This window comes from Balearica regulorum, chromosome Z (assembly GCF_011004875.1).
Source record: "Balearica regulorum gibbericeps isolate bBalReg1 chromosome Z, bBalReg1.pri, whole genome shotgun sequence".
NCBI lineage: Eukaryota > Metazoa > Chordata > Aves > Gruiformes > Gruidae > Balearica > Balearica regulorum.
This window is the reverse complement of record NC_046220.1, coordinates 7031348-7054768: the sequence shown is the minus strand read 5'-3', so window position 1 is coordinate 7054768 and position 23421 is coordinate 7031348. Positions and strand designations below refer to the sequence as shown.

Here is a 23421-nt window from a genome sequence, read left to right as displayed (position 1 = left end):
GGTGTAGTGATGCTGTAGAATCATAGAATCATTTAAGTTGGAAGAGACCTTTAAGACCATCAAGTCCACCCGTTAACCTAGCACTGCCAAGCCCACCACTAACCCATGTCCCTAAGCACCACATCTACACGTCTTTTCAATACCTCCAGGGATGGTGACTCAGCCACTTCCCTGGGCAGCCTGTTCCAGTGCTTGACAACCCCTTTGGTGAAGAACTTTTTCCTAATACCCAATCTAAACCTCCCCTGGTGCAACTTGAGGCCATTTCCTCTTGTCCTATTGCTTGTTACTTGGGAGAAGAACCCAACGTCCAGTATGGCTACAACCTCCTTTCAGGCAGTTGTAGAGAGTGATCAGGTCTCCCCTCAGCCTCCTTTTCTCCAGGCTAAACAACCCCAGTTCCTTCAGCTGCTTCTCATCAGACTTGTGCTCCAGACCCTTCACCAGCTTCCTTGCCCTTCTTTGGATGTGCTCCAGCACCTCAATGTCTGTAGGTCCTCCTTGAAAGCCAAAAACATACTGTGAGCTGCTACTTAGCTTGGACAATGTGAAATATACAATATTTTGCCAAGTTGTTCCTATACGTAAGTATTAGGTGCTGAACTGCTACTGGCTTAGAGCAGCTAGAGAATGACTTTTAATAATGGTGTCTTAATTCCTTAACTTCCCAAGTCATCTGCAGCTGCTGTTTCATTATATCCCTCTGTTTAGATGTGTATACCCAAAGGAAATTGAGTAGAAGGCTGGGAATTTTGTGCTGGGAGTTGTAGTTCTGAATAGAGTCATAGAATAGTTCCTGCAGATGTTTTGAGTAAAATGACTTAAAGGATGATACGTGTCCTGTCTGTTTAGGGTTAAAGATGTGGTGCTGCTCCTAATAAACCTGTAAATGGTTCAAGCTTGAACTGTCTTCCTTGCTATATAAATTCATGCTAGATTTGGGTTTGCTTTGTGGGTCCTTGTTAGGATAGTACCATCTGGCACTGTGGTAACACTTTACTATTGTTGGAGGGAGCATTCTTGTGACAAAAGAAGGGAAAAAAGCACCCCCACCCTCCAACAAAATGAGAGTCTCTGTTAACTGTAAAAATTTATGTCCTACTATTACGAGAGCATTTTAGGTCTGTATAGCCTAGAACAATTTTTGGTTGTCAAATTTCTGCACCTCTGACAGTGTTTTGCAAGGAAATACAGGCAAATACTTACTGTTTTTTTTAAATAGTCCTTTGATTATTTTTAAAATTTTTTTTATGCCTGCATAAAATAAAGAAGTGTTTATTTGAGGAGGCCTAGAATAGCTTCTGTGTGTAGGATCTCGCTCTGTGCCTATTGTGGAGTAATTTAATCCTTAAAAGGGGTGGGGGAAGTCTCTTGCTGGTGATGAAATTGAACAGTAAGAAAAGGGACATAAGCATAGACAGATGTAACTCGGTTCAGTTTATTTCACATGCATTGCATTCCTGAATCTGAGGTGGTGCTTCTTACTTTCTATGTGAAAGTAGGAGTTTGGCTTTTTTTGTTTGTTTCTTTTTAGATTCTTGGATGGAAAGAAATATGCTATTCATATCTTGATAATTTACGGAAGTGTTTTTGTCCTATGTATTTAACACGGCTTGGAATTTTGGCTTTACTGGGTATTTGTCATATTCAGTACCTATATCTTGTCACACATTGAGTATTTCCATGTTCGTGTGTGGGACGCAGTGTAGGCTCCTAGCTCAAATAGGTGAGTTGAGTACTGTAGAGGAAAATCTTCAACCTCTTCCTTTCTTGAATGGTATAAAAGAACTCCATTCAATGAAGTTTTTAATAAGTAGTCAGATGTTTGGATCTTAAAGGTTTTAGCAAGTAACTGTCAACGTCCTGAAAGGACATTGTAAACAAAGGGTAAAGAACCATGCTGAAAGCAGTCAATGGTTGTTCTAAATGAATCCTGTGTTATTACTCACACTGGAAAATAGTTTGTAGTACTTAGTTGGGAACACTTTTATATTTTGCCTTGGTCTAGGCATTATCTCATGCTTATTCACGTGGTTATACATTTACTTTCCAAGCAAAAAACTCATATGCAATCATTGAGCTGTTAACTGTCAGAGTACAGCGTATTCAGGGGGAGTCAGTCTTAAATTACTGCAAAATGTTGGCATGTTAGTTCCAAGGGTGTATTCAAGAAGCACTTTGTAGTTTCCATTACTTCCCAAACCTAAAGGTCAGTGTTTGAAGAGAAGTAGCTCCCAAGACAAGTTGTCTTCATATCTGACAGTTATTACTCCAGACATTTCAGTTATGTTTTATTAAAGTTTTTAAAGAAAGTTGCAGTCTGGGTTTCACATGCAGGAATGTGATCAGCTGACAGGTAGTTTTAAAATACTCCCACTATGCAGCAGCTAACACATAATGTGGTGATATTTTTTTTTAATCTTGCAAGTATTAATCATTCATATTTTGTTACCTTGGAACTTTTGCTGACAGTGATATCACAAGCACTCCTGCAAGCCTTGTTTTGGAGATTTTTGTTAAAAGTACATTTATCTGGATCTACCTTTCATAACATTAGTAGAAACTTTTCTGATGGTTATTTAAGGGGTTGCATGAGTTGTGGGGTTTTTTTCAGTGTTACATGTTCATGCTGCATATACTTTGTTATTAACTGTTCAGAAAAATTGCCTCACACTCCTACTTTAAAGATTCCTTAAATGAGCTTTGTTCTGGAATAATTTTCGAGTTGGCAACCTGAACATAAATGCAGAATATTTGACAAAAAATGCCAACAGATTAAATTTAAAAATCCTTCACAGGCATCCTTTCAGATTTTTGAGAGACTCAAGCCTCAAACACAATTAAGTTGCTATGTGATAGCATTGTGTGTCAGTTAATTTATGGTAATGGCCATGTTCTGTTCTTAGCCTGTAGGAAGATTCTAATTTAAGCTATGTTATTAGGCTTTCCCTCTGAAATCTAAATTAACGTAGTTGTGAAATGTATTTAAGCCCTGAGACCTGAATCCAGATGTTATATCTACAGTCTATTGTATTACTGCCGTGCTGTAAGTTACATGAAAAACAAGAAAACAAGCTTACCTCTCCCAGTAAAGCTTATTTCCTAATTCATTTAGGGTAGTTTTTAAAATCATAAAATATGCAAGTGCTTTACCCTGCTTTCTATGGAAACAAAGCCTATGTGATCATGCTGCATGCCTCTGCTGACTGCCAGTCTCTTACCTCCTCCCCCTTTCCCCCAATAACTCTTGAAACTACTGGCCAATTTCAAACAGATTTGACAGGAGTAGAGGTCTGAAAGATATCAGGTTGCTGCTAGTTTCATGGAAATAGGTGGCTGGATGGAGAAGAGAGACCCTATTCATATATCTGCTTTGGGAAAAAACTGTGGAATGAGATCAACTGTATTATTAGACACTAGCAAATCCTCATGGGAAATAGAAGTTATGAATGCCCTAAATAAAGGAAAAGCTTTGACTGGATTTCTCACCTTCTTAGACATTAGAGGATCCAGCACAAGAGTCATAACCGTAGGAAACCAGGCTTCAGTAGTTCCATTGCTCACAGACCTGCTTGCTACTCAGTGAGGTAGGAAAGTATCTGATTATTCCTGAAGCCATTGAATTAATGAGGAAAAAGATGAAAAAAAAAATCTTTTAAGGATGTCCTGCTTCAGTTGTCTTTGTAAACTCACTTCAGACACAGACTGGTAGCAGAGAACTGAATGGACAGTATTGCCTGAGGTATAGAAGGGAATGATAAAAGAGGAGAAGCATAAAAGAAGATAAAGCACTGGGATGTATGCATAAAATGCAAACCTGCCAGTTTTTGCATGGTGAAGCACTAATTTAATCCCAAATTCAATAAACTGCTTGAATTGTTTGTTCTTCACATAATCATGACTGTGTTATCACTATTTGTGGAACTGTAATGTAAAGTTGCCCATTCCATATTTATTATTCTAATAAGTTACTAGTGCGCCTGATATTTCTGAAACTTTGCCTTTGGCTTTTTTACTCAATTGCTCAGATTTTTTTTTTTTAGTGAAGTGAAACATTGCATCTGATTATCATTGTGAAAATATTGGAAGAAATACCTAATATTACAGGTTCTGAGTATTACCGCTGCAGTGCGTTTTAGTATTCAGTGTACTTCTAATTTTAAGGGATTCAGTTGCAAGAAAATCGAGGCGAAAATTAGTAGCAGCTTTCTGTAGCTTAGCACCCTGAGATATGAACATTGCTTTAGTGCAAATGCTCTGTAACTTTACTCAGTTCATGCCTTTTTGAAATGTATCTCATTTTTTACAAAGATGAGATTTGGTTCTTGTTGATATATATGGGTTTAAGGTTGGAGAAGGAAGTATTCCCATGAGCAGCATGAGCAAGTTTGGGAAATGAGTATAGAACACTTTAAAGTAGTGAATCATAGCTGGGATAGATCTTGACCAGACCATGTCACAGCTGTCAAAATTCAGTAGCTAAAGACCATTTCAGCATGGGTGGGATTAAACTTCACAGAAGTAGCTGATTGTATAGATATGTGAAATGCGACGTTTCTGAGGAGCATGATTAAACAAGGAAGTTTTCTATAGGCTTTGAAGAAACACACAGACACACATAGATATATATATAATGCCATTCATGAAAGAAATCAATTAGTGTCTTGCTCAGTATGTGTCTTCCTGGCACCCACACAACTACTCTTACCTATCTATATGGCTCACTTTTTTCTTTTTTTCTTTTTTATTATTTTTTTAAAGGGGGTATTTAAGCCGTATTTGATGTGCTGACTATTTTCATCTACCCTTTTTTATTCCAAAAATATATGAAGAATCAGGCCTCCTGAAATATATATAATCCTGATATCCTGTTGATTCTTACAGGGTAAATGTGACAGAGCGAAAGAAAGAAATGAAATGTGCAAATAAACAGTCTTGATGATCAACAAATGTCTCGTAAGTTCTATACCTATTTTCTGTGTATTTGCATGGTCTACTTAGTTATGGTATACATTCAGAATTGTGTGTATAGTTTTGGTCATCCACAGTCAAGAAATGCAAATTGAAATTGGGAAGAAGCTTGTATGACATGAGGAATCAAGAACCTAACATATATGTAGCCAAAGCTACAACATTGATCTTTAGTTCAACAGAACTAATAGTGACAGAGAAAAATAGTATCTATAAATAAACCGTATATATATATAGTATAAACCGTGTATATATATATATAGTATCTATAAATGAACACTAGAGAAGAATGCTGTAAGCTAAGGAACAGCGTATGTCCAAGAGCAAATGGATACTAATTAGGCATGTGTGTGTTTAGGACACAAATCAGGAAAAAAAGCCTCAAACAGCTTTCCAGCTAGACTAGTGAGATTAAGAAACTCTTTTAAAAACTTTGATTCTTTTATGAGAGGGTTTATGTGACACTGTTTCCTGTGATTGCAAAGAGTTGGCCTTAGTGATGTCTCAGGAAAATAATGTTCAGATTTTGGTACAATATCTAAGTCTTCAAAGAAGTCCTCATCCTCTTTCCCCTGAACAGGTGTGGTGGGCTGACCCTGGCTGAGGGCCAGGTGCCCACCAGAGCCGCTCTATCACTGCCCTCCTTCTTTAGACAGGGGAGAAAAGGTATAACAGAAAGCTTGTGGGTCGAGATAAGGACAGGGAGAGATCACTCACTAATTATCATCACGAGCAAAATAGACCGAACTTAGAGAGGGAATTCATCTTATTTATTACTAAGGAAAACAGAGTAGGGGAATGAGAAATAAAATCAAATCTTAAAACACCTCCCCCCACCCCTCCCATCTTCCCGGGCTCAACTTCACTCCCAGCTTCAACCTCCGCCCCCCCCAGCGGCACAGGGGGACGGGGAGTGGGGGTTACGGTCAGTTCATCACACGGTGTTTCTGCCGCTTCTTCATCCTCAGGGGGAGGACTCATTGTTCCCCTGCTCCAGCGTGGGGTCCCTCTCATGGGAGACAGTCCTTCATGACCTTCTCCAACGTGAGTCTCCTCCATGGGGTGCAGACCTTCACGAATTGCTCCAGCGTGGGTCCCCCACGGGGTCACAAGTCCTGCCAGCAAACCTGCTCCAGCGTGGGCTCCTCTCTCCACGGGGCCACAGGTCCTGCCAGGAGCCTGCTCCAGCGTGGGCTTCACACGGGGTCACAGCCTCCTTCAGGTGCCTCCACCTGCTCTGGCGTGGGGTCCTCCACGGGCTGCAGGTGGAATCTCTACACCCCCTCATCCTCCCTCCATGGGCTGCAGGGGGACAGCCTGCTTCACCATGGTCTTCACCACGGGCTGCAGGGGAATCTCTGCTCCAGCGCCTGGAGCACCTCCTCCCCTCCTTCTGCACTGACCTGGGTGTCTGCAGATGTTCTTACATCTTCTCACTCCTCTCTCTGGCTGCAAAAGCTCTCTCTAACTGTTTTTTTCTCTTTCTTAACTATGTTATCACAGAGGTGCTGATTGGCTTGGCCTTGGCCAGCGGTGGGTCCGTCTTGGAGCCGGCTGGCATTGGCTCTGTCAGACACAGGGGAAGCTTCGAGCAGCTTCTCACAGAAGCCACCCCTGTAGCCCCCCTGCTACCAAAACCTTGCCACACAAAACCAACACAACAGAGCAGTGGGATTTTATGTTGAAAGCTTTTTGCTGGAGTAATTTCAAATATGGAGAGTCAAACTGCAGTGCTTCCAAGGACCTTAATTAATTTCAAGGAAATCCAAGTAAGAATAAGAAATTTAGACTGAGCAGAGCTAGCTTTTCACGTTACTGTTTTCTCCACCTCAACAACCCATCCAAGTCCATTGGACCAGATGCACTGCATCAAAGGGTGCTTAGAGAGCTGGCTTTTATGAGACTGCTCCCTATCAAATTTGAAAGCTCGCGGAGATTGAGAGAGGTCTTGAACAAATGGAGAATAGCAAACCTTCAACCAGTCTTCAGAAAATGCTGGATTGATGCTCAGAGAATCTACAGGTTGGTCGGGCTCACTTTGATTTCTGGGAAAGTCATGGAGCAAGTCCTCTCAGAGCATATTTCTGTGCACATGAAAGAGAAGGTGGTGATTGCTAGCTGTCGGTGTGGATTTACCAAATGTAAGTCATGCTGGACCATGCAGACTCTGTTTGCCTCCACCATGCCTTCTGTGATAAAATGACTGGATTTGTGCCTAAAGGGAGAGCAGAGGATGCTGTTTGTCTGGACTGTGCTAGGCTTTCAGCATTGAGTCCCACAATATTATGTCCAGGTTGAGCCGTTATGGTTTGGATGGGTGGAGAATGAGATGGATAGAAACCTGCTTGGATGATGGGACTTAGAGGACAGTGGTTAGTGGGTCATATGGGCCTGAAGGAAGGTAACAAGTGGAAAGCAACAGTGGTCTCTCCTGAGACTTGTCTTGTTTTGTATCTTTAACAGTAACTTGGGAGGAGGTGATGGGGTAGACATCCATTGAGTTTCCAGTTGACACCAAACTGGAGTCACCAGTGAATGCCCTCAAGGGCATGGCTGCCACCCAGAGAAACCATACTGGGGGAGTGGGCTGACAGGAGCCATATGAAAGTCATGATACAAGTGGAAAGTCCTGACCAGGGCCAGGAGAGCCCCTGCAAGTGGATAGGCCAGGGACGGTGGGTGTGGGGAGCAGCTCTGAAGGTAAGGCCCTGGGTCCTGGTGGGCAGTGAGCTGAGTCCAAGCTGTGGCAGCAATGGAGGCCAACAGTGTCACAGGACGTCTTGACAGGAGTACAATTAGCAGAGCGTGTGAAGGGGCTAGCACTCTTTATTTGGCATTGGTCAGTTTGATACAGTGTCTAGTTTTGGGTTCCCAGCACAAGGAGGACACTGATCAGCTCCAATGAAGGGCTGTCAAGGTGGTCAGGGACTGGAGCACTTGCGCTGTGAGGAGAAGCTGTGGGACCAGGGCGGCTTTAGCCTGGGAAAGAGTTAGCTTTAGGTGTGGCCGCCCAGTACCTCCAAGGAAGTTGTTGAGAAGACAGAGCCAGCCAGACTTGTGGAGTCTCCTTCTCTGGAGAAATTCAAAACCCACCTGGACTCAATCCTGTGCAACATACTCTAGGTGATCCTGCTTTAGCAGGGGAGCTGGCCTAGGTGGTCTTCAGAAGTCCCTTCCAGCCTCTACCATTCTGGGAATTTGCAGTGGTGCATGTTAGGAGGATGAGGAACGGCAGACATAAATCAAAACCACAGTTTCTAATAGGATATAGTGGAAAAAAAATTCACTATTAGGCCAGTCAGGTGTCGGGACAGGTTGTCCAGAGAGGTTGTGCTGTCTCACTGCTTGGAGGTTTCCAGGACCCAACTGGATAGAGCCCTGAGCAACCTGGTCTGACTAATGAGTTGATCCTACTTTGGGCAGGATGTTGAATTAGACACCTCCAGAGGTCCGCCCCAGTAAGTGACTCTATGAAGAGCTTCCAGGATAGGAATCTGCTTCCAATCTGGCCCACACTGCAGTGTACAGTTTAATGAAGGATGGATGGAATAACTTGTAAGTGGCAGAGCCTTCTTCAACGTTATTGCCACCTCTTTCCCCAGGATCCAGATACTCCATCAAAAGGGAAACCTGAGACTCCTTGTGCAGTGTGCCTTGGTCCTTCTTAATCGGTGGCTTCTGCAGCAAACCTGGCAGAGCAGTGTTCCAGGGACTATTGTGGTTGCCTCTGCACCAATAAATTAAAATTTCCTGGGAATGCTCCCAGGCGCAGAGGCCAGCTGGTGGGGAACAGTCAATGTCCATGCTATTAAACTCTCTCAGCCTCCAGAAGCGGGTGGCTACATGCAAACTGCCCCTTGGGAGTGGTCCCTGGGATGCTCCAGCTCCTGTGATGTGCCTGCAGAATGTTTGATGAGGTGGTCACTGGCATGAGCGAAAGACACACTGGCCATTCTAGTGCTTAGATGTGTATAATACTAGTGCATTCTAGCACCTGGCGATGTTCCCAATTTCTGTTTAGTTTACTGTACAGATGTAGCCTCCCTGCACTGCAGTCATTAAGGGGGCCACAGTGCCATGAGTATGTGGGTTTGAGGGTGTGAGAAACAGTGAAGCACTCTCCAAAATATTTGGGAACCCCTGCCATACAAAATAGTGAAACCAGATGGAATTTCATCAGTTGATGTGGAGCTAATATGATGGCAATTTATGTGGAAGGTTTCTGCAGCATGGAGTAAAAACCTGAGAAAAATAGCAATCACTTATGTCAGCTGTTTTGCTCTAGAATGGATGTAATGCCTTTGTCAAGAAGGAAGATACTTTTTTTGAGGATGAAGTAATACTTTTCTCATAACATTTCTGGAGGGAAAGGCAAGAGTGGAGAAAGGCAGAATTTTTATCTTAAACTTGATTTTTGTAATTGGTGATCATATTTTTATACTGACTGATGTAACCAGCAAGATTTCTTGGCTTCCATGGTGCTTTGTAATTTTTCTAGCTTCCTAGAGTTTGCTGTTACAAAAGCAACTTCTGCTTTCACATTGTCATCACTGTATTGTGCAAGTCTAGTGTACTCATTTTATTACCACACCCAGGGATGTCATGGTTACTGTTGAATGATTTCCCTGGAGATAATAGTGGCACAGCTTTAAAAAATCAAGACCACTCACTGATTGACTTAAGAAATAAAAATGGTATAATGCTTTCCAGATTCAAGCTTGTAACAATACTTTCTTTGTATAGGCAACCAAGTGTCAGCATCATTCATTTGTAGGTCATATTCTTTAACCCTGTACATGAATTTTCATTAACATTTCCTCTTTAAAATTCATAGGTACTTTCATAGTGAAAACTTATTTTTATCAAAGTATTGATTCTATCTTAGTTCAGAATCTCTGTGTATGTGGAGTAGAAGAGGTGGCTGATATTTAACCAGCAGTAGCAAGGCTGAGTCTGGAAATCACAGCCTGTCTGTCTGGAAAGAATTCCAGCTCTCAGCTGAGAAAAGGAAGTTGCTGTCTCTTACACTGCCTATTCTAATGCAAGCATGTAAGGGACATCTTACTTCTGAATTAATGTAACGTTCAGTGTTGTCCTGTGTGTTATGGCTAATCTCTAACTCTGAGGTAAAGAATTTACTTTCAGTACCAGCCATAGGCAAGGTCGTCAGCAGGTGACTTTCAGGATAATTTAGCTGATAGTTTTTAATATCTTGTCCTAGCAAGATTTTCTAGGTATAGATTTGTGCAAGTGTTGAAAAATAAGTGAGTAAAGCATTTTTTTGGTTTGGCTCTTGAGATTATTAAGATGGCTTTTTCAGTATTGAAAACATATGGTTTCAGCCTGTGGGATTTTTATTAACAAAAACCCCCCTGATTGCTGCTCAATCCTCCTTAGTTCCCAAAGACCCAGTTGAACTGGCATTAATAGGTAGTATGAAAAGACCAAGCTCTAGTAAGACTGAGCTCTATCATAGAAATATCCCTCCCAGCGTAGGAAAGGCACTGAGAGATGCTCAGGACAGGGCAGTGACAAAAGGATCTGTTGTTACATGGGTCTGCAGGGCTTTTCTGCTTCAACGCAGGGGTCACATCTGCTATTACAAACTGCAGGTCTTGATAAAGACAGAGGGGGACTACACAGCTGCTCCATGCTGGTGGGCTGCTGTGGAATTTTCTTCCCCCTTCAAATTCTTCATTAATATTTCCCTGGTGAAAGGACATTTGCTTAGACAATACCTTGCGGGAGGCAGCATCTGTCTGCAACGATGTAGATGTTGCTAACTGTGCTAACCCAGCTGATTGCTAACACAGTTTGAAATACTATGATTAGAAGCAGTGTGCAAGGATCTCGTGAGTCCTGCCCTGAAGGTGGCAGGAAAAGTGAAAGATGGGTGAGGTGAATTAGAGATGATTCTGTTAAAGGTTGTTGACTCATTACAATTAAAACTCCGTAAATTCGTTCACACGCTATGAATATTTTCAGTTCAAAATCAGACCTAAGTATCTGTAAACATACTTTCTGTAAAAATTATTTGTTAAATGATTTTCAAAATAGAGAAGGAACAAGCAAAATGTTATAGGTTAGGATTTTAGTATATAATACAAATAGAAGAGAGAGAGAGCCACTACATAACTGCTTGTCAGGACAAGAAAAGACAAAGTCTGTCTTAATTTATTAATGTTTTTTCTAGTTTGTGGAAGTATGGAATTCCTTCAATATATTTTGGATAACAAATGTCATTAGAAAGGATTGTCAGGATACTTAAGTAATACAGAGAGGAGTCATGGCCAGCAATGCAGATGCAATGAGAGTTTCCAGCATGATTTTTTTTTTTCCCTTATAAAAATGGGGGGGGGGGGGGGTTGCTTATGGTATGTCATAATGAAAAATTGTTGTTGCCAATTAGGTCACTGTTAGTCTCTAGCTTCAGGTTCTGCCTCAGAAGAAAGAGCATGCAGGTATTGCTGTGTAAATGGCTTCTCCTTTCAGTGCATAATCTTTGATACTTATTGCCTTAGATATGATAACTGTCATTTCTAGTGGAATGTAGTAATGCAGAGATTATATAGCGTGTGTATATATATATATGTTTAAAAGCAAAATTAAAATCGACCGTCCCTATAATTTTCTTGTAGTTTTAGAATTTTCGATGAAAAAAATATGTTGGCTCATATTTTAACAACTTTTTTCCCTGTGTGAAGCATCTTCCTGTAAACATCAGTAACAAGAAGAAAAATTACTTGAGAAGTTTTTCAGTTTACTTCTGGAATATTTTCTATCTTATGGTTGAGATCACTTCTTTCTTCATCTGTAGAAGACAAACAGTGGGCAGGGTGAGAGGTGATAGGAAAATGACAGTATTATCATAAGCTTCTAATTCTTGTTTTTTCTTTCTAAGCTTAAAATACCAGTCTAACATCTAAGTGCTGAGTATTATTTCTGCATAAGGGAGTACAATGGTTCTGTATTCATCTCCATTTGTCCATCTTTAGAAAACAACAGCAACAAAAAAAATCCCAATAAACAATAAAACAGATTTTGAAGGGGAGCACTATACCAGTCACAGTTAGTCTGTTGTCCACTGGGACCTCTAGCAGATCTGCTCATTCTCTGTATATATGAATTGTTTAGTGCTTTGCTGTTGTGCATAATGTTTTCTTGAATGATCTGAAAGAGGAAGTAGGAAGCACATTAATTACATCTGCAGATGATATGAAGCTAGAGACATACAGCAGCTGGAAGAATGACAAGAAATATAAATTGATCTAGAGAGCAGCAATGTGCAGGAATTTATGAAATGAGGCTTACCTTGGAGATGTGATCCAAATAATGGATATTACATGTTATATATAAAATTAGCCTAGTGAAGTGTTAATGTTGAGCTTTCAGTCATGCAGTAAGCAAGATCTATTTATCTTGATATCCCACTCAGTTAACTGTTTCTTACAGTATCCTGATCTTTAACCACTTCTAATGAATCTTCCTAGAATTGTTTCCAGTTTCACTGCTGCGGTTTTGATGAGGAAGGACAAATAACTGGACTATTTCTTGGTTTAGTTGCAAGCAAAAACTCATGCCTCCTTTTTTATGATTCCGCCCCCCCCATTCAATTTTAATAGAATTCTTTCTTAATCAGTGCTGCAAAGTACATGTCTGTCCCAAATTCAGAATCCTTGGATCTAAAATTGTGCTATTTTGTGCATCTGCTCCTTTACCATTTTGCTTTCCAATTTGGGATGCCAGCAGGACTCCAGAGCAAAACTGCCCTGAGATTTAATTTTCTTTTTGTTGTTTTACAAATGGCTGATGCTTTGCCTCGATGCTTTGGAAATGAAACCGATCTGGCTGCCTTCATGGCTTATCAGTCTCTCAGCACTAGGCTCTTTGCAGGGGCAAATGCCAATCAGTTGTAATTTGCTCAGATAACAATGTTACTATTGTTAGTGCTAACATTTCTGTTTGTTAAATAGGCAGTGTAATAGCTTGTGGTAACAAATAATTTTATGTTGAAGAAACAGCCTAAGAAGGCTTTTTTGGTACACTTTGTACAACATTTTGTGTGAAGGAGGCAAAACAAAATCTCATATCCAATGTCATGTTACTTTTGGCTCAATTAGGGCTGTATCTAAAGGTCGCGTGGTTTTCTGCATTGAGGTGCTGGAGATAGCGGCAGTGTAACCCGGATAATTCAATCCTAGAACTATCTTAAGATTAGATGATGGCGGGGGGGAAGATGCAGAAGAATACTTGTTTTGCAGAAGCTTTGTGATTTGTTTTCTGTTGATATGCGAGCACCTACCTAATGAATTTCAGCCTCCTGATGATGGGCTTGCTTTGTGTGTGGGCATCCTAGAAATAGTCCACAGATCACAGTGTACAAGACACAGAAAGCAGTACCGTGAAGTTTCATGTAAGAAAGTACGTCATAGTCTAATGCTTTGTATGAAGACTGAATTAAAGACTAAATTAAAGACTAATTGTACCTGTGTTGGACTTTGAAATGAACACCTAAAGAGATGGCCAACCAAATTCATTGTGTCCCTGTAGCAGTGTGGCAAATCTGTCCAGCACCTCCTCTCTCTCTGTTGGCTCACACCTCAGCAGTGTCTCAGCAGACTGGCATGTGTTTCTTGCTCTGCTCTTTGCAGCGTGACCTCTCCCCTCTCCGTTTTGAGAATTCATCGAAAAAGGTAGTATGCCCAAAAGCCTGGTTTGTTTTCTGTAGATGTATCAGCTTTTGTAAAACAAAGGACATTGTTTTTTCTTACAGATTCTCACAAACCCTTTCATGGCAGAGGTCCATGAAGATGAGGATGTATTTTGCAGTTTCAAAACTCCACATTGCACTAGCAGTATCAGTTTATGTAATATGTTTAAATAAGAGGGTGAATTGGTGTTCGTTTATAATTACAGTTGCTTTTGAAATATCTGCTGTGTGTTTGGCATGATTTTGATTGTAAGTGGAACCAGGCTTTCAGCTGAAATCTGTTGTTATTCACTTTAACCTGTTTTAGAATTATTCGTATTTTATTCTTTTTTACTGAGTAACCTGTAATTTGGACAATGCTTATTTGTCTTGATTAAACATATTTTCCTATACCTTAACTCGGTCATATTAAAAGCATAACACAAAAAGATGTATTCTTCTTGCTATTTTCTCCACACTATAAGTAGAAGATTGTGTAGCTATTTATCTGTGCTACTGTGCTTCTCTATCTTTGCTGCTAGCATTCAAGTGTGACATGAATTCTTTATCCGTATAGTATGGTAGTGGCTTGCAAGTGATGAAAAACAGTTTCCTTTACGCAAATGTCCATCTTTGTTAATGCTGTCAAACGGCAAGTGTGATATCCAGGGAATACACGTCACTCTGTGAGTTACTGATAATGTAATCTAATTTCCAAAAATAAATTAAATGCATCTTTTCATCTATAGCCATCAGATCTATGTAAGCTAAAGGAAAACAACGTGTTAGAGACAGTACATGTGAATTTGGAAGAAAGATGAGTGGCCAGTTTTAAATTAAACCTTTCGGTTTGCTGTATTATCTGATAAATTAACCTTACTGATGAAACTTGTGATGGTATCATGTGTTGTTGTAGAGACTTCCACAGATAATGTATCTAAGTTGAAGGACTGTTACTTGTTTCAAACAATGCCTCTAAAATCTTTATGAGCAATTTTTACAAGGCCTTTTTCAGTTAAACCTTATGTATAGTAGTAGCAAACTTCGCTTTTTAAAAAGTGTTAACAAATGCTACAGGTTTTTTTCACAAATGCCTTGTATTTAGTTATTTTCCATGCCCTCTCAAAATTGACTAGAGTGAGGAGAAAAAGGAATGAAATGGCATTTCTCATTTTAATAGGTGAGGTGCCACAACACAGACTGAATTCTTCCATAGCATGTACCATTTAAACTTATTTTATTTTTTTTTAAGATGTTATTGCCGTGTATTCAAGTTGAAAAGATGAATAATAGTTCTATTCATAGGGAAAATGCCACAACAGTTATGCCAATCCTTTTAATAATTACAAGATCTGAGAGAGGACCCCTTCTCCTTCCATGTACCCCTCACCAACTCAATATTTCTGCAGGCATTTCCAATCAAAGCCAAGTCATTTTAATGCCTCTTTCCTGAGAGATCTGCGTCTGCTATGGTTTAAGCTGGCCAAAGTCTGCATTGTGTCATCCAACCCACTCTGCTTTTCTCTGGATCTGCTGCCTCAACTATTTTTTTTTTGTCAAGCCAGGCAAATGGTGGTGCTTCTAAACGTGGAGAGGCTTGGAAAAAAGCCCCCTATGGCTTCTGTAGGCTCTATAAGCTGTGGAAATATACCTTAAGGTAGTTCAGATTCCCCATCATCTACCCACTCCAGAGTACCAAAATTAGGTGCTTCATTTCTGGTTTGCCTCTCTTAAGATAATACATGCGACCCTTTTCAAGCAGCCTTAATAGCTGTCTTCAGTTGCCTCAGACTGTCATGTTGAATATTTTGTGTCTCCATCCAGCTTTGCATGATTATAGTTCAGCTGATACTGCTTTGTGTGTGTGGCTGAGCTATTCCTCCCTTAACATAATAGAAACAACAGATTTCTGTTGTTTCTGCCAGACCAGGCGGAACAAATCTGTTCAGACCTCTTGTATATCCTGTATAACATCCTCATTGCTGATGAAATACAACTATTCATTATAGATCCTATCCTTTAATCTCATTGAATTATTGAGGCTACCTATTTAATTGGAGGACTCCTTTTATTGTTATGAACTTGCTTTTTAAGCCCTGAAGGGGAAAGCTTGCAGAGTAGTTTTCATCCATCAGGTGTATGCAAGCATTACAGAGAGGCATTTGTAGTGCTACTTCAAATCAAAACTAATTACTGATAAAGCAAATGAACATTAATGCTTATGTGGTTTTATTGCTTCTGTGAGGACCAGAATCGGGCAGATGGCAAAAACATGTTAGCAATATCATTAGGTTTTCAGTTCCTGTGGTTCTGTTGCATCAAAAATGCCTTTTATATAAAACCTGTAGTTGCACCTTTATACTACTGATCTCCTCTGATCTGTACAGGAGCAGGTTGTTGCTATATGACATTACACTTGCTATGTGGCCTCTCTTTTCCTGCCTGTTAGAAAGTATGTTGGTGCTTATGTCCTGTGCCTATTGAGGTGACCATTAAGACATATTAGCTGCATAAATAATTGGTGTGTAGATTATTCCACATACTCCACAGTTACTCTTGTGACAAATTTATTATATCACTTTGCACTGGAGGACTGTACGGTATTTCTTATACTTATTAAGTGTGTATTCAAGTTTATTGGAGTGAGGTTTTGTGATCTTTCTAGTAAAGGTGAAGTAACTCTTTCTTTCCTTGTGTCCCAGTTTAGACTTGGGTCTCTGAAGCTGCAGAAAGTTTCAAGTCCGGCGGAGGTGGTTAAAGAGCTGATTGGTTACTCTCTGGACTGCCTGGGAAGACTGCAGGCGAAAAATGAGTATCTGCAAAATGAAAACGAAAGGCTCTTCAATGACTGGAGGGACGCGGAGAAGCGGTAAGTTTAAAAGTGCACCCACAGGTGATACTTCAGAAATTCACAAATATGTACACTGTTAGTGCAGGCTTTACTGATGAGCACTTTTGAAGTCTCATACAGAAAGAAGAACACAGATTTTTCTTTTCTTGACAAGTGTTTTGAGCCCACTTACACAGCCCATGTAGTTGTGGATCTCCTTCCTATGTTGAAGATACAACTGGTATTATAAATTTTGAGATTAAAGCTGGTTTTAGCTTTATGAAGTAGGGAAGCAAACATTACCTCTTTTTTGTAGAATCCTCTCCACTTTCTTCGGGTGTTTAAATTATTTACGTTTTTGAGGGGGAAATAAGTTGCCATTGCTTTAAACTGTTTGCCTTGTCAAAGCAGACGGAATTGGAAAATGACTGTGATGTTGTAGGAAAAAGTACTGTTATTTTGTGAGAGATTTTTGTAATTGCCATTGCATTTATGATCTGAATTGTCTGCCTCTACACTCTGTGGTGAAGTAATCTATGCTTATTTCAGTTAGCAGAAAACACTTAACACATACAAGTCAGCGATTTATCTTGTTCTCCCGCTTTATCTGAAAGAACACATTTAGAAAGATTGATGAAAGAATATAGCTAATTGGCGTTAATTTACCTTGAAAAAAAAAGCTAACTTTTGGGAGGAGTTAGTTTTGTTTCCCTCTCATTAAAATGAGTAACAGTTTCTCCTGACAATCTCCCTGACAAGCATATGGCCTTCCTAAGTAGTGTTTTACTGCTTAACAGTTTATTGAACAATAGCGTATTGTATAACCAGTATGCTGTACTGCATTACACGCTAATGTGTAATAGGCATTAGTGCTTGTATCAATTTCCATGGTGGTGCGGCACTTTTAAAGGGTAGCCGCAAAGAAAAAAAAAAAATCACAGTGGCTTGACAGCTTTTGCTCTCGGAAGCAGTGTATTCAGGCTTCAAAAGCTAGTAGTTTTCTTTAGTAGGTTTATATTTTTAATAGCTCAGATGTGATTTTTCAAAATAAATACTGAAAGTCGTATGGTCACCAAACTTTGGCCATGTCCACTAAATGGGGAATAAAAATAATTTTCATCCAAATAGTATTGGGTGGGATTTTTTGGTTTGGGGTTTGTTTTTGTTTTTTTTAATTCTTTTTGCCACAGCCTAGTCTGCCCCTCTGTCTCTCTTTGTTCTTCTGGCTCCAAATGCTGGACCTAGTGTTGTGAGTTTCTCAGAGCTGAACAAAAGCTTTGCCTGTCTTTGTTCAGTAGACAGGATTTCAGGCTTCACATTCTGTACCACTCGTGGTGTTGAGTGGTAAAACATCAAATATAAAGCACGTGATGTGGAGAATTGTGCTCCCTCTTCGCCTGGAGCGAAGGCACATCAGCTCCAGAGTTTCAGCCCCTGCAGTTCCCTTTGCTTAAAATCTCTCTCTTCAGAACCTCATTAGAATTAAGACATAGCATGAAGACTTCCAAGAGCTGTTTGTTCAGTTTAAGCATAGGGCACTGGATGGAATAATTCAATCATCCCATTTCCATTTCCATAGTCTAATTTTCTTGACCATCGTGAAGGTTTTTTGTGCTCAGCTCAGCAGGTTTGCCTTGTAGCTCTCTGGGTCTCTCGAGGTACAAACGTGTTCTGCTTCCATTTGGTCTGTAAAATGGCAAGCAAGTTTCATTCAGGAGTCTAAATTTGCCTCGTGAGCAATCTGTAGGCTGAATAGCAGCCCCGATCTGCTGCTGGTAATTGCCTCGATGTGCATGAGATAATCTACTGAGCTGTAAACAGCTTGCTGCTGGCTGCCCTCTGCCAGGTACAGAAGTGGATCCTGCCGCTTCCCTCTGCAGTTCAGGTTCTCGTAAAGGCGAAAGGCAGGACCAGGCCAAAAATCCCTTTGGAGAGAAATCCCCTGCATGATCAAATGGTTAAATTGCTTATGCACTCCAATCTAAGCTGTGCGGCATCTGAGGTGTTGAGAGTGTTTCTGGTTGAAGCTTCAACTCCTTTAATTTTCATCGTCTTGCTTATTGTGGTGACCTAAGTGTAGGATTTCACCTGGCTGAACGTTTCCCTGCTTATAGGAAATGACCCATACATGGGTGACATCACTATGAGAGTTATTGGCTAGTGAGACCCTTCAGCACTTGATCTCAAAACATAAAATAAAAATTACTAAGACACTATCTGGCAAGATCCAAATAGACAGGCTATGGAAATTTTCAAAAGGATTATGCTGAAAATGCTGCAGATAGGTGCCTGGGGGCGAGTGTGTGTGCGTGCATGCACACCTCAGGGATGCATGAGTTAAAATAGCAGAATAGCTATTGTTTTTATTTCATATAGATAATTAAGATGGCAAATGTAAAAGTAATAATAATCTGTAGCAAACTAATTCCTTAGCCAATAAAACACAAGGTAAATTTCTGATTTGGGTATGGTATGTATTTTGTATCAAACATCTAAAATTAGTATAGACAAGCCAAAATCAAAATAGCTGCAAATTTATGTTGTGGTCAGCTATAGTGACAGTATCTTTAAACCACTAACAGCTTATAAAAATGCAGGCTAGGTAGTTTGGTACTTGAAACTAAACTCTTCAGAATTAGCTCATCAAGATTCAATACCACTGCCAACGTTGGGGGAAGGGTGAATCTGAAATGTAATAGAGTGGTGCTGTAAGACCAGTAATTATTTTAAAGCACTGAGGACAAGGATAAATAGCAGAGATATTGCATTTTTTTTCTTTCTGGTACTGAGGTGTGGAAAAATGTATAAATGCCATTAAGTTACATAGTTCACATTAACCTCTGTGAAGTATGTGTGATTATTTTACGTTTAGGCGGCACTTAAGAAATGGACAGTTACTTTATTTTCTCAATTACTAATCGTAACCATTCCTAATAGCAGCTGCTTTCAGTAGTCTGTGCAAGGTTTTGATCAACTTGGGCGTGTCTGGCACATTAAAAGCATTGCATTTGCATAGCAGAGAGATCTAAGAATATAGAAATTGGAAAGCACGTGCAAATAAGACTTGCACCACTCTAGCCATTAACTTCCTGTATTTTCATTGTACTTGAAAGTTGTCTTTGACATGAGCAGCTTCTTTATTTGGCCTAGGGAGGTGGTGTTTTAGTGAGACAAATCACATACAGGCACAAGCATGTGATGAATTGCAATTAAAGTTCGTGTTTGTAACTGATGAGGTATTGGAATGAAACCCAGCCAGCTTTGCTTAGTGGTCACGTAATTCAGGTAATGCATGCCTGAGTGAATCCTAAAGGCTATGCAGAGTTACAGCCAGAGCCACCCCACACACACATACATTCTGCATAATTAATGCATCCCTCTTCCCAAGCAGCAGAGGACTGTTGCTTTTTACTATTCCGTCTTAAATGGCATATGATGATACTTAAATGGTGTATTTTTAAAGGCTCATAACTTGCAAATATAACATTAATGCAATGCTATTTTACACCGATTGAATGTTATGCCAAATCAATATTGAGATATGGATTACTTAACAGAAAAAAATCAAAAAGGTGTTCACATAAATGAAAACAATGATATAAGATTAACTGATGGCATACTACTAATTGATTTTGCCTACAGGGAGGAGTTAATATTCTAATCTATGCATATAGTCAGTATGTATATTTCGAGATGCCAATATTTTGCTCCAGAGGCTGAAGAAATTGGCTAGTCTTGCAATAGGTTCCTCTACTGTGCTTCTTTATGTCCAGGCAGCATCAACTATACTTCATTGAGGGGTTACAGTTATATGGATTTTCATCAGTGGATGTCTCTGCAAGATTCAAGGGCCTCACTGAAGTTATCTTATATGACACCTTTTTTGGCCAAGTCAGCAAAATATCTCAATGTAACTGTTTAAACCAACCTCAGCTGCTCTGACACAAGCCAGTCCATTGGCAAAGTAAAGACACAGTAGTAAGCACTTTCGTTAGTTAGTATTGTTTTGTTTGTGGGAGAGGGAACTTTTCTATAGAATATGATACAGACAGAATTACTGTATTTTACACAAAATCTTTGCTTTCCATGTTTATATATACAGGCGTAATGAGTTTCAAGCACGTAAATGGCAATTTACCCAAAAGTTGTATTTTTTTTAATCTTTTTTTTTTTTTTAATGGCTGAATTCTACTTAATAAGTGGAAGGCAATTGCTGCCCTTACCTTTCTCCTCCCATGAGCTGGTCAAGGCACTTCTGGTCCCTGTATTAGGGTTTATGATTCTTTGTGAATTGTCTATTTGTTCACCACTAAACAGTTAACTTTCCTTTTGTAGGTGGAAAGTCTCCTGGTAGTTGATTAGTACATATGATCTTTCATTTAGGAATTATTGAACTGATCTATATGGTAATGATGTTCTGCTATTTGCATTTAAATTAGATGAATTATTTATCAACTATCAAGCATATCCCTAAAGCATTGCACAGTAGACTTAATACTTCATGAGATTATATTCTATTGTCTTTCTTCTTACACCATATATGGTTTTGATTTATGAACAGAATAATCAGTATTTACATGGGAAGTCTGTTGAAATTTCTTACCTTATAAATTAATACTTTAAAAATCTGTTATGTATTTGGGTTTAATAACAAAGGAAGCCTTCTAAACTTTGTTGCCAACATTGCACAGGTTGGTGAAAAGAATATTGTTTAAGTTATGACTATTTGCTATAATACTGTAGTTACCATGATCAATAAGATCATCAAGATGCTTATTTGCTTGTTATGAACACAACTATTAAGATGTTTGTGGTTCAGCCCAAGGACTAAAAAGTTATGAAATACAAGAAATAAATATAGGATCACATTTACTGTAAGTCACTTCATTTATTGTGTGCATGTTTACTTATGTTCCAGTTTTGCTTTGCTTATGAGACAGGCTATGTCCATATTCTTGAATTTATATTTCCATTGTGCTTCATTTTATTGACATTGACCAACCTACAGGTGCACAGTAAAACTTTTAAAAACCTAAAGAATATTTTACTCCAGAGATATTAATTAAGAGCTTTTAAAACGTTCTTATATGTATTGTTAGTGTTTAGTTTTCTACCGAGTAATTATGATTGGTTCAGGGGAAAAAAAAAAAGAAAATCTGCCTAGTGGTGGCTGCAAGTGTACCAAGGTCTCAGCTCTGTATCCATGTAATTTGAAATGGAGTCTGCAGCACTGGAGTTATTAGCATTGTCTTTGTCTGAATGCCGATAAGGGATTACAGTTGCCATTAAATGTTGTTGCAGTGTCTTGTTGAGCTTTGCCAGGAACTGGTTTCGGTACCTTGCCAGCTCACCAGAACAAGACATGCAAGGCTTTTGATGGAGAATGGTTAGGCAGAGGTCTGTATCACCCACGTCTGCTCGAGGAGTCCTGACAAGGAAAGATCTGGAGCTGTCCTTGTTGCCCAAAGTATTTGGTGATCATCTCAGCCCATGTTGGCGTGGAGTTGCATATTGTTTGGGTTTTTTTGGTTTGTTTGGTTTGGGTTTTTTTTCTGTTCAAATGTATTTTCAGTCAGAGTGTGTGGTCCAGTTTTGGGACCTGTCAAGCTTAATCATATCTATTTGTAATCTCATTATGTGTGTCCTGCTAAGGTATGCCCACTACGGTGAATTCAGCATTGAAACTAAAGAACACTTGCCTATTTAAATTTTAGCTGTCTCAGATGCATGTGAGCAAGAACCTGTCAAAAAAAGCATAAAGAGAAAATTTTCCCTTGGAAACTTTTCTCTTTTGGTAGGAAAGTTCATTGCACTTTTCTGTGAAAAAAACCTTCTTGTGGCCTGTTTCAGACACAAGATGCTGGACTAGTCGTGTGTGGTTTGGTATGGGGATTCCTGTAATAGGAAGGCTCGCCTCATGACAGAGTTTTCTTCCAGGAAATACAGAATTTTAAAAAGAAATAGTGTAACACTTAATTTTACTTTGTAGGCTGGAAAAATGTGTGGAAGCTAAAGAAGAAATAGAGGCAGATCTTTATAACCGATTTATTTTGGTGCTGAATGAAAAGAAGGCAAAGATAAGAAACTTACAGAAGTTGTTGCATGAAGCTAAAGAATCTGCAACAGATGCCAAATGTACAAGGTATTTCTTAATTTTCCTGAGTTACTTGGTATCATACCTGATGCATAGTTTAGTTTAATTTCCATTTCTTTGGCTCTAACAGTGAGTTTAGTTAGAGTTCATCCTGACTAAGTGCTTGGTTAGCCAAAACAATACTGTTAGTCATGAAAGCAGAGGATTCTTTGTGGTCACTACAAATAGCAGCATATTGCCCTGTTCTGTAGCCAAGAACTAAATATTCAATGAATCTGTCCACTTCTTTTTTTTGTGTTAGATTGCGGTTGATTTTCCAATCAGAGTATGCCTCTGCCATTTCCATAAGTGGTACTTTCATTTGCATTCTCCCTGAATTGTTTGATTCCTTTTGTCCTTTGGGAAACAAAAATATCTAAATCTAAATGTTTTAATGTACTTTTTCATTTCAAAAATATCCAGAGAAGATGAATCATTCTAATGTTACAACACACCTTAATTTCTTTGCTGTTTTTATCCTGCTTTTTTGTATCTATATATGCATATGCTAAGCTGTTCAACATGGGGACTTTATGTTGACATGTATCAGCTTGTATTGCCTAATAAGTATAAATTCTTTGCAGGAACAATAGATAGCAAAGATGGGCTCTTTTATTTTCCTTTTTTTTTTTTTTTTTCCTAGGGATAGCATAGCTACCACTCAGATGGCTACAGGGAGAGAAAATGACTATGATGGCAGTACTGATGAGGAAAGTGAAAATTTAACACAAGCTTCATTACCATCAGGTAAGACAGAATGTATTGTCTCTGGGGAATATCACGGACAGGCCAATCACT

At 39.4% G+C, this 23421-nt stretch overlaps 1 protein-coding gene across 5 annotated transcripts in view; it reads left to right on the top strand.

Moving 5' to 3' along the window:
- Positions 1-23421, top strand: part of XRCC4 (X-ray repair cross complementing 4) — a 188671-nt gene that overhangs the window by 66222 nt on the left and 99028 nt on the right. For all 5 annotated transcript variants that reach the window (XM_075741127.1, XM_075741126.1, XM_075741128.1 and 2 more), the window contains exons 4-6: positions 16363-16529; positions 22480-22632; positions 23267-23370. In XM_075741127.1, coding sequence (XP_075597242.1) covers positions 16363-16529; positions 22480-22632; positions 23267-23370 — 424 coding nt within the window. The remainder of the gene's footprint in view (positions 1-16362; positions 16530-22479; positions 22633-23266; positions 23371-23421) is intronic.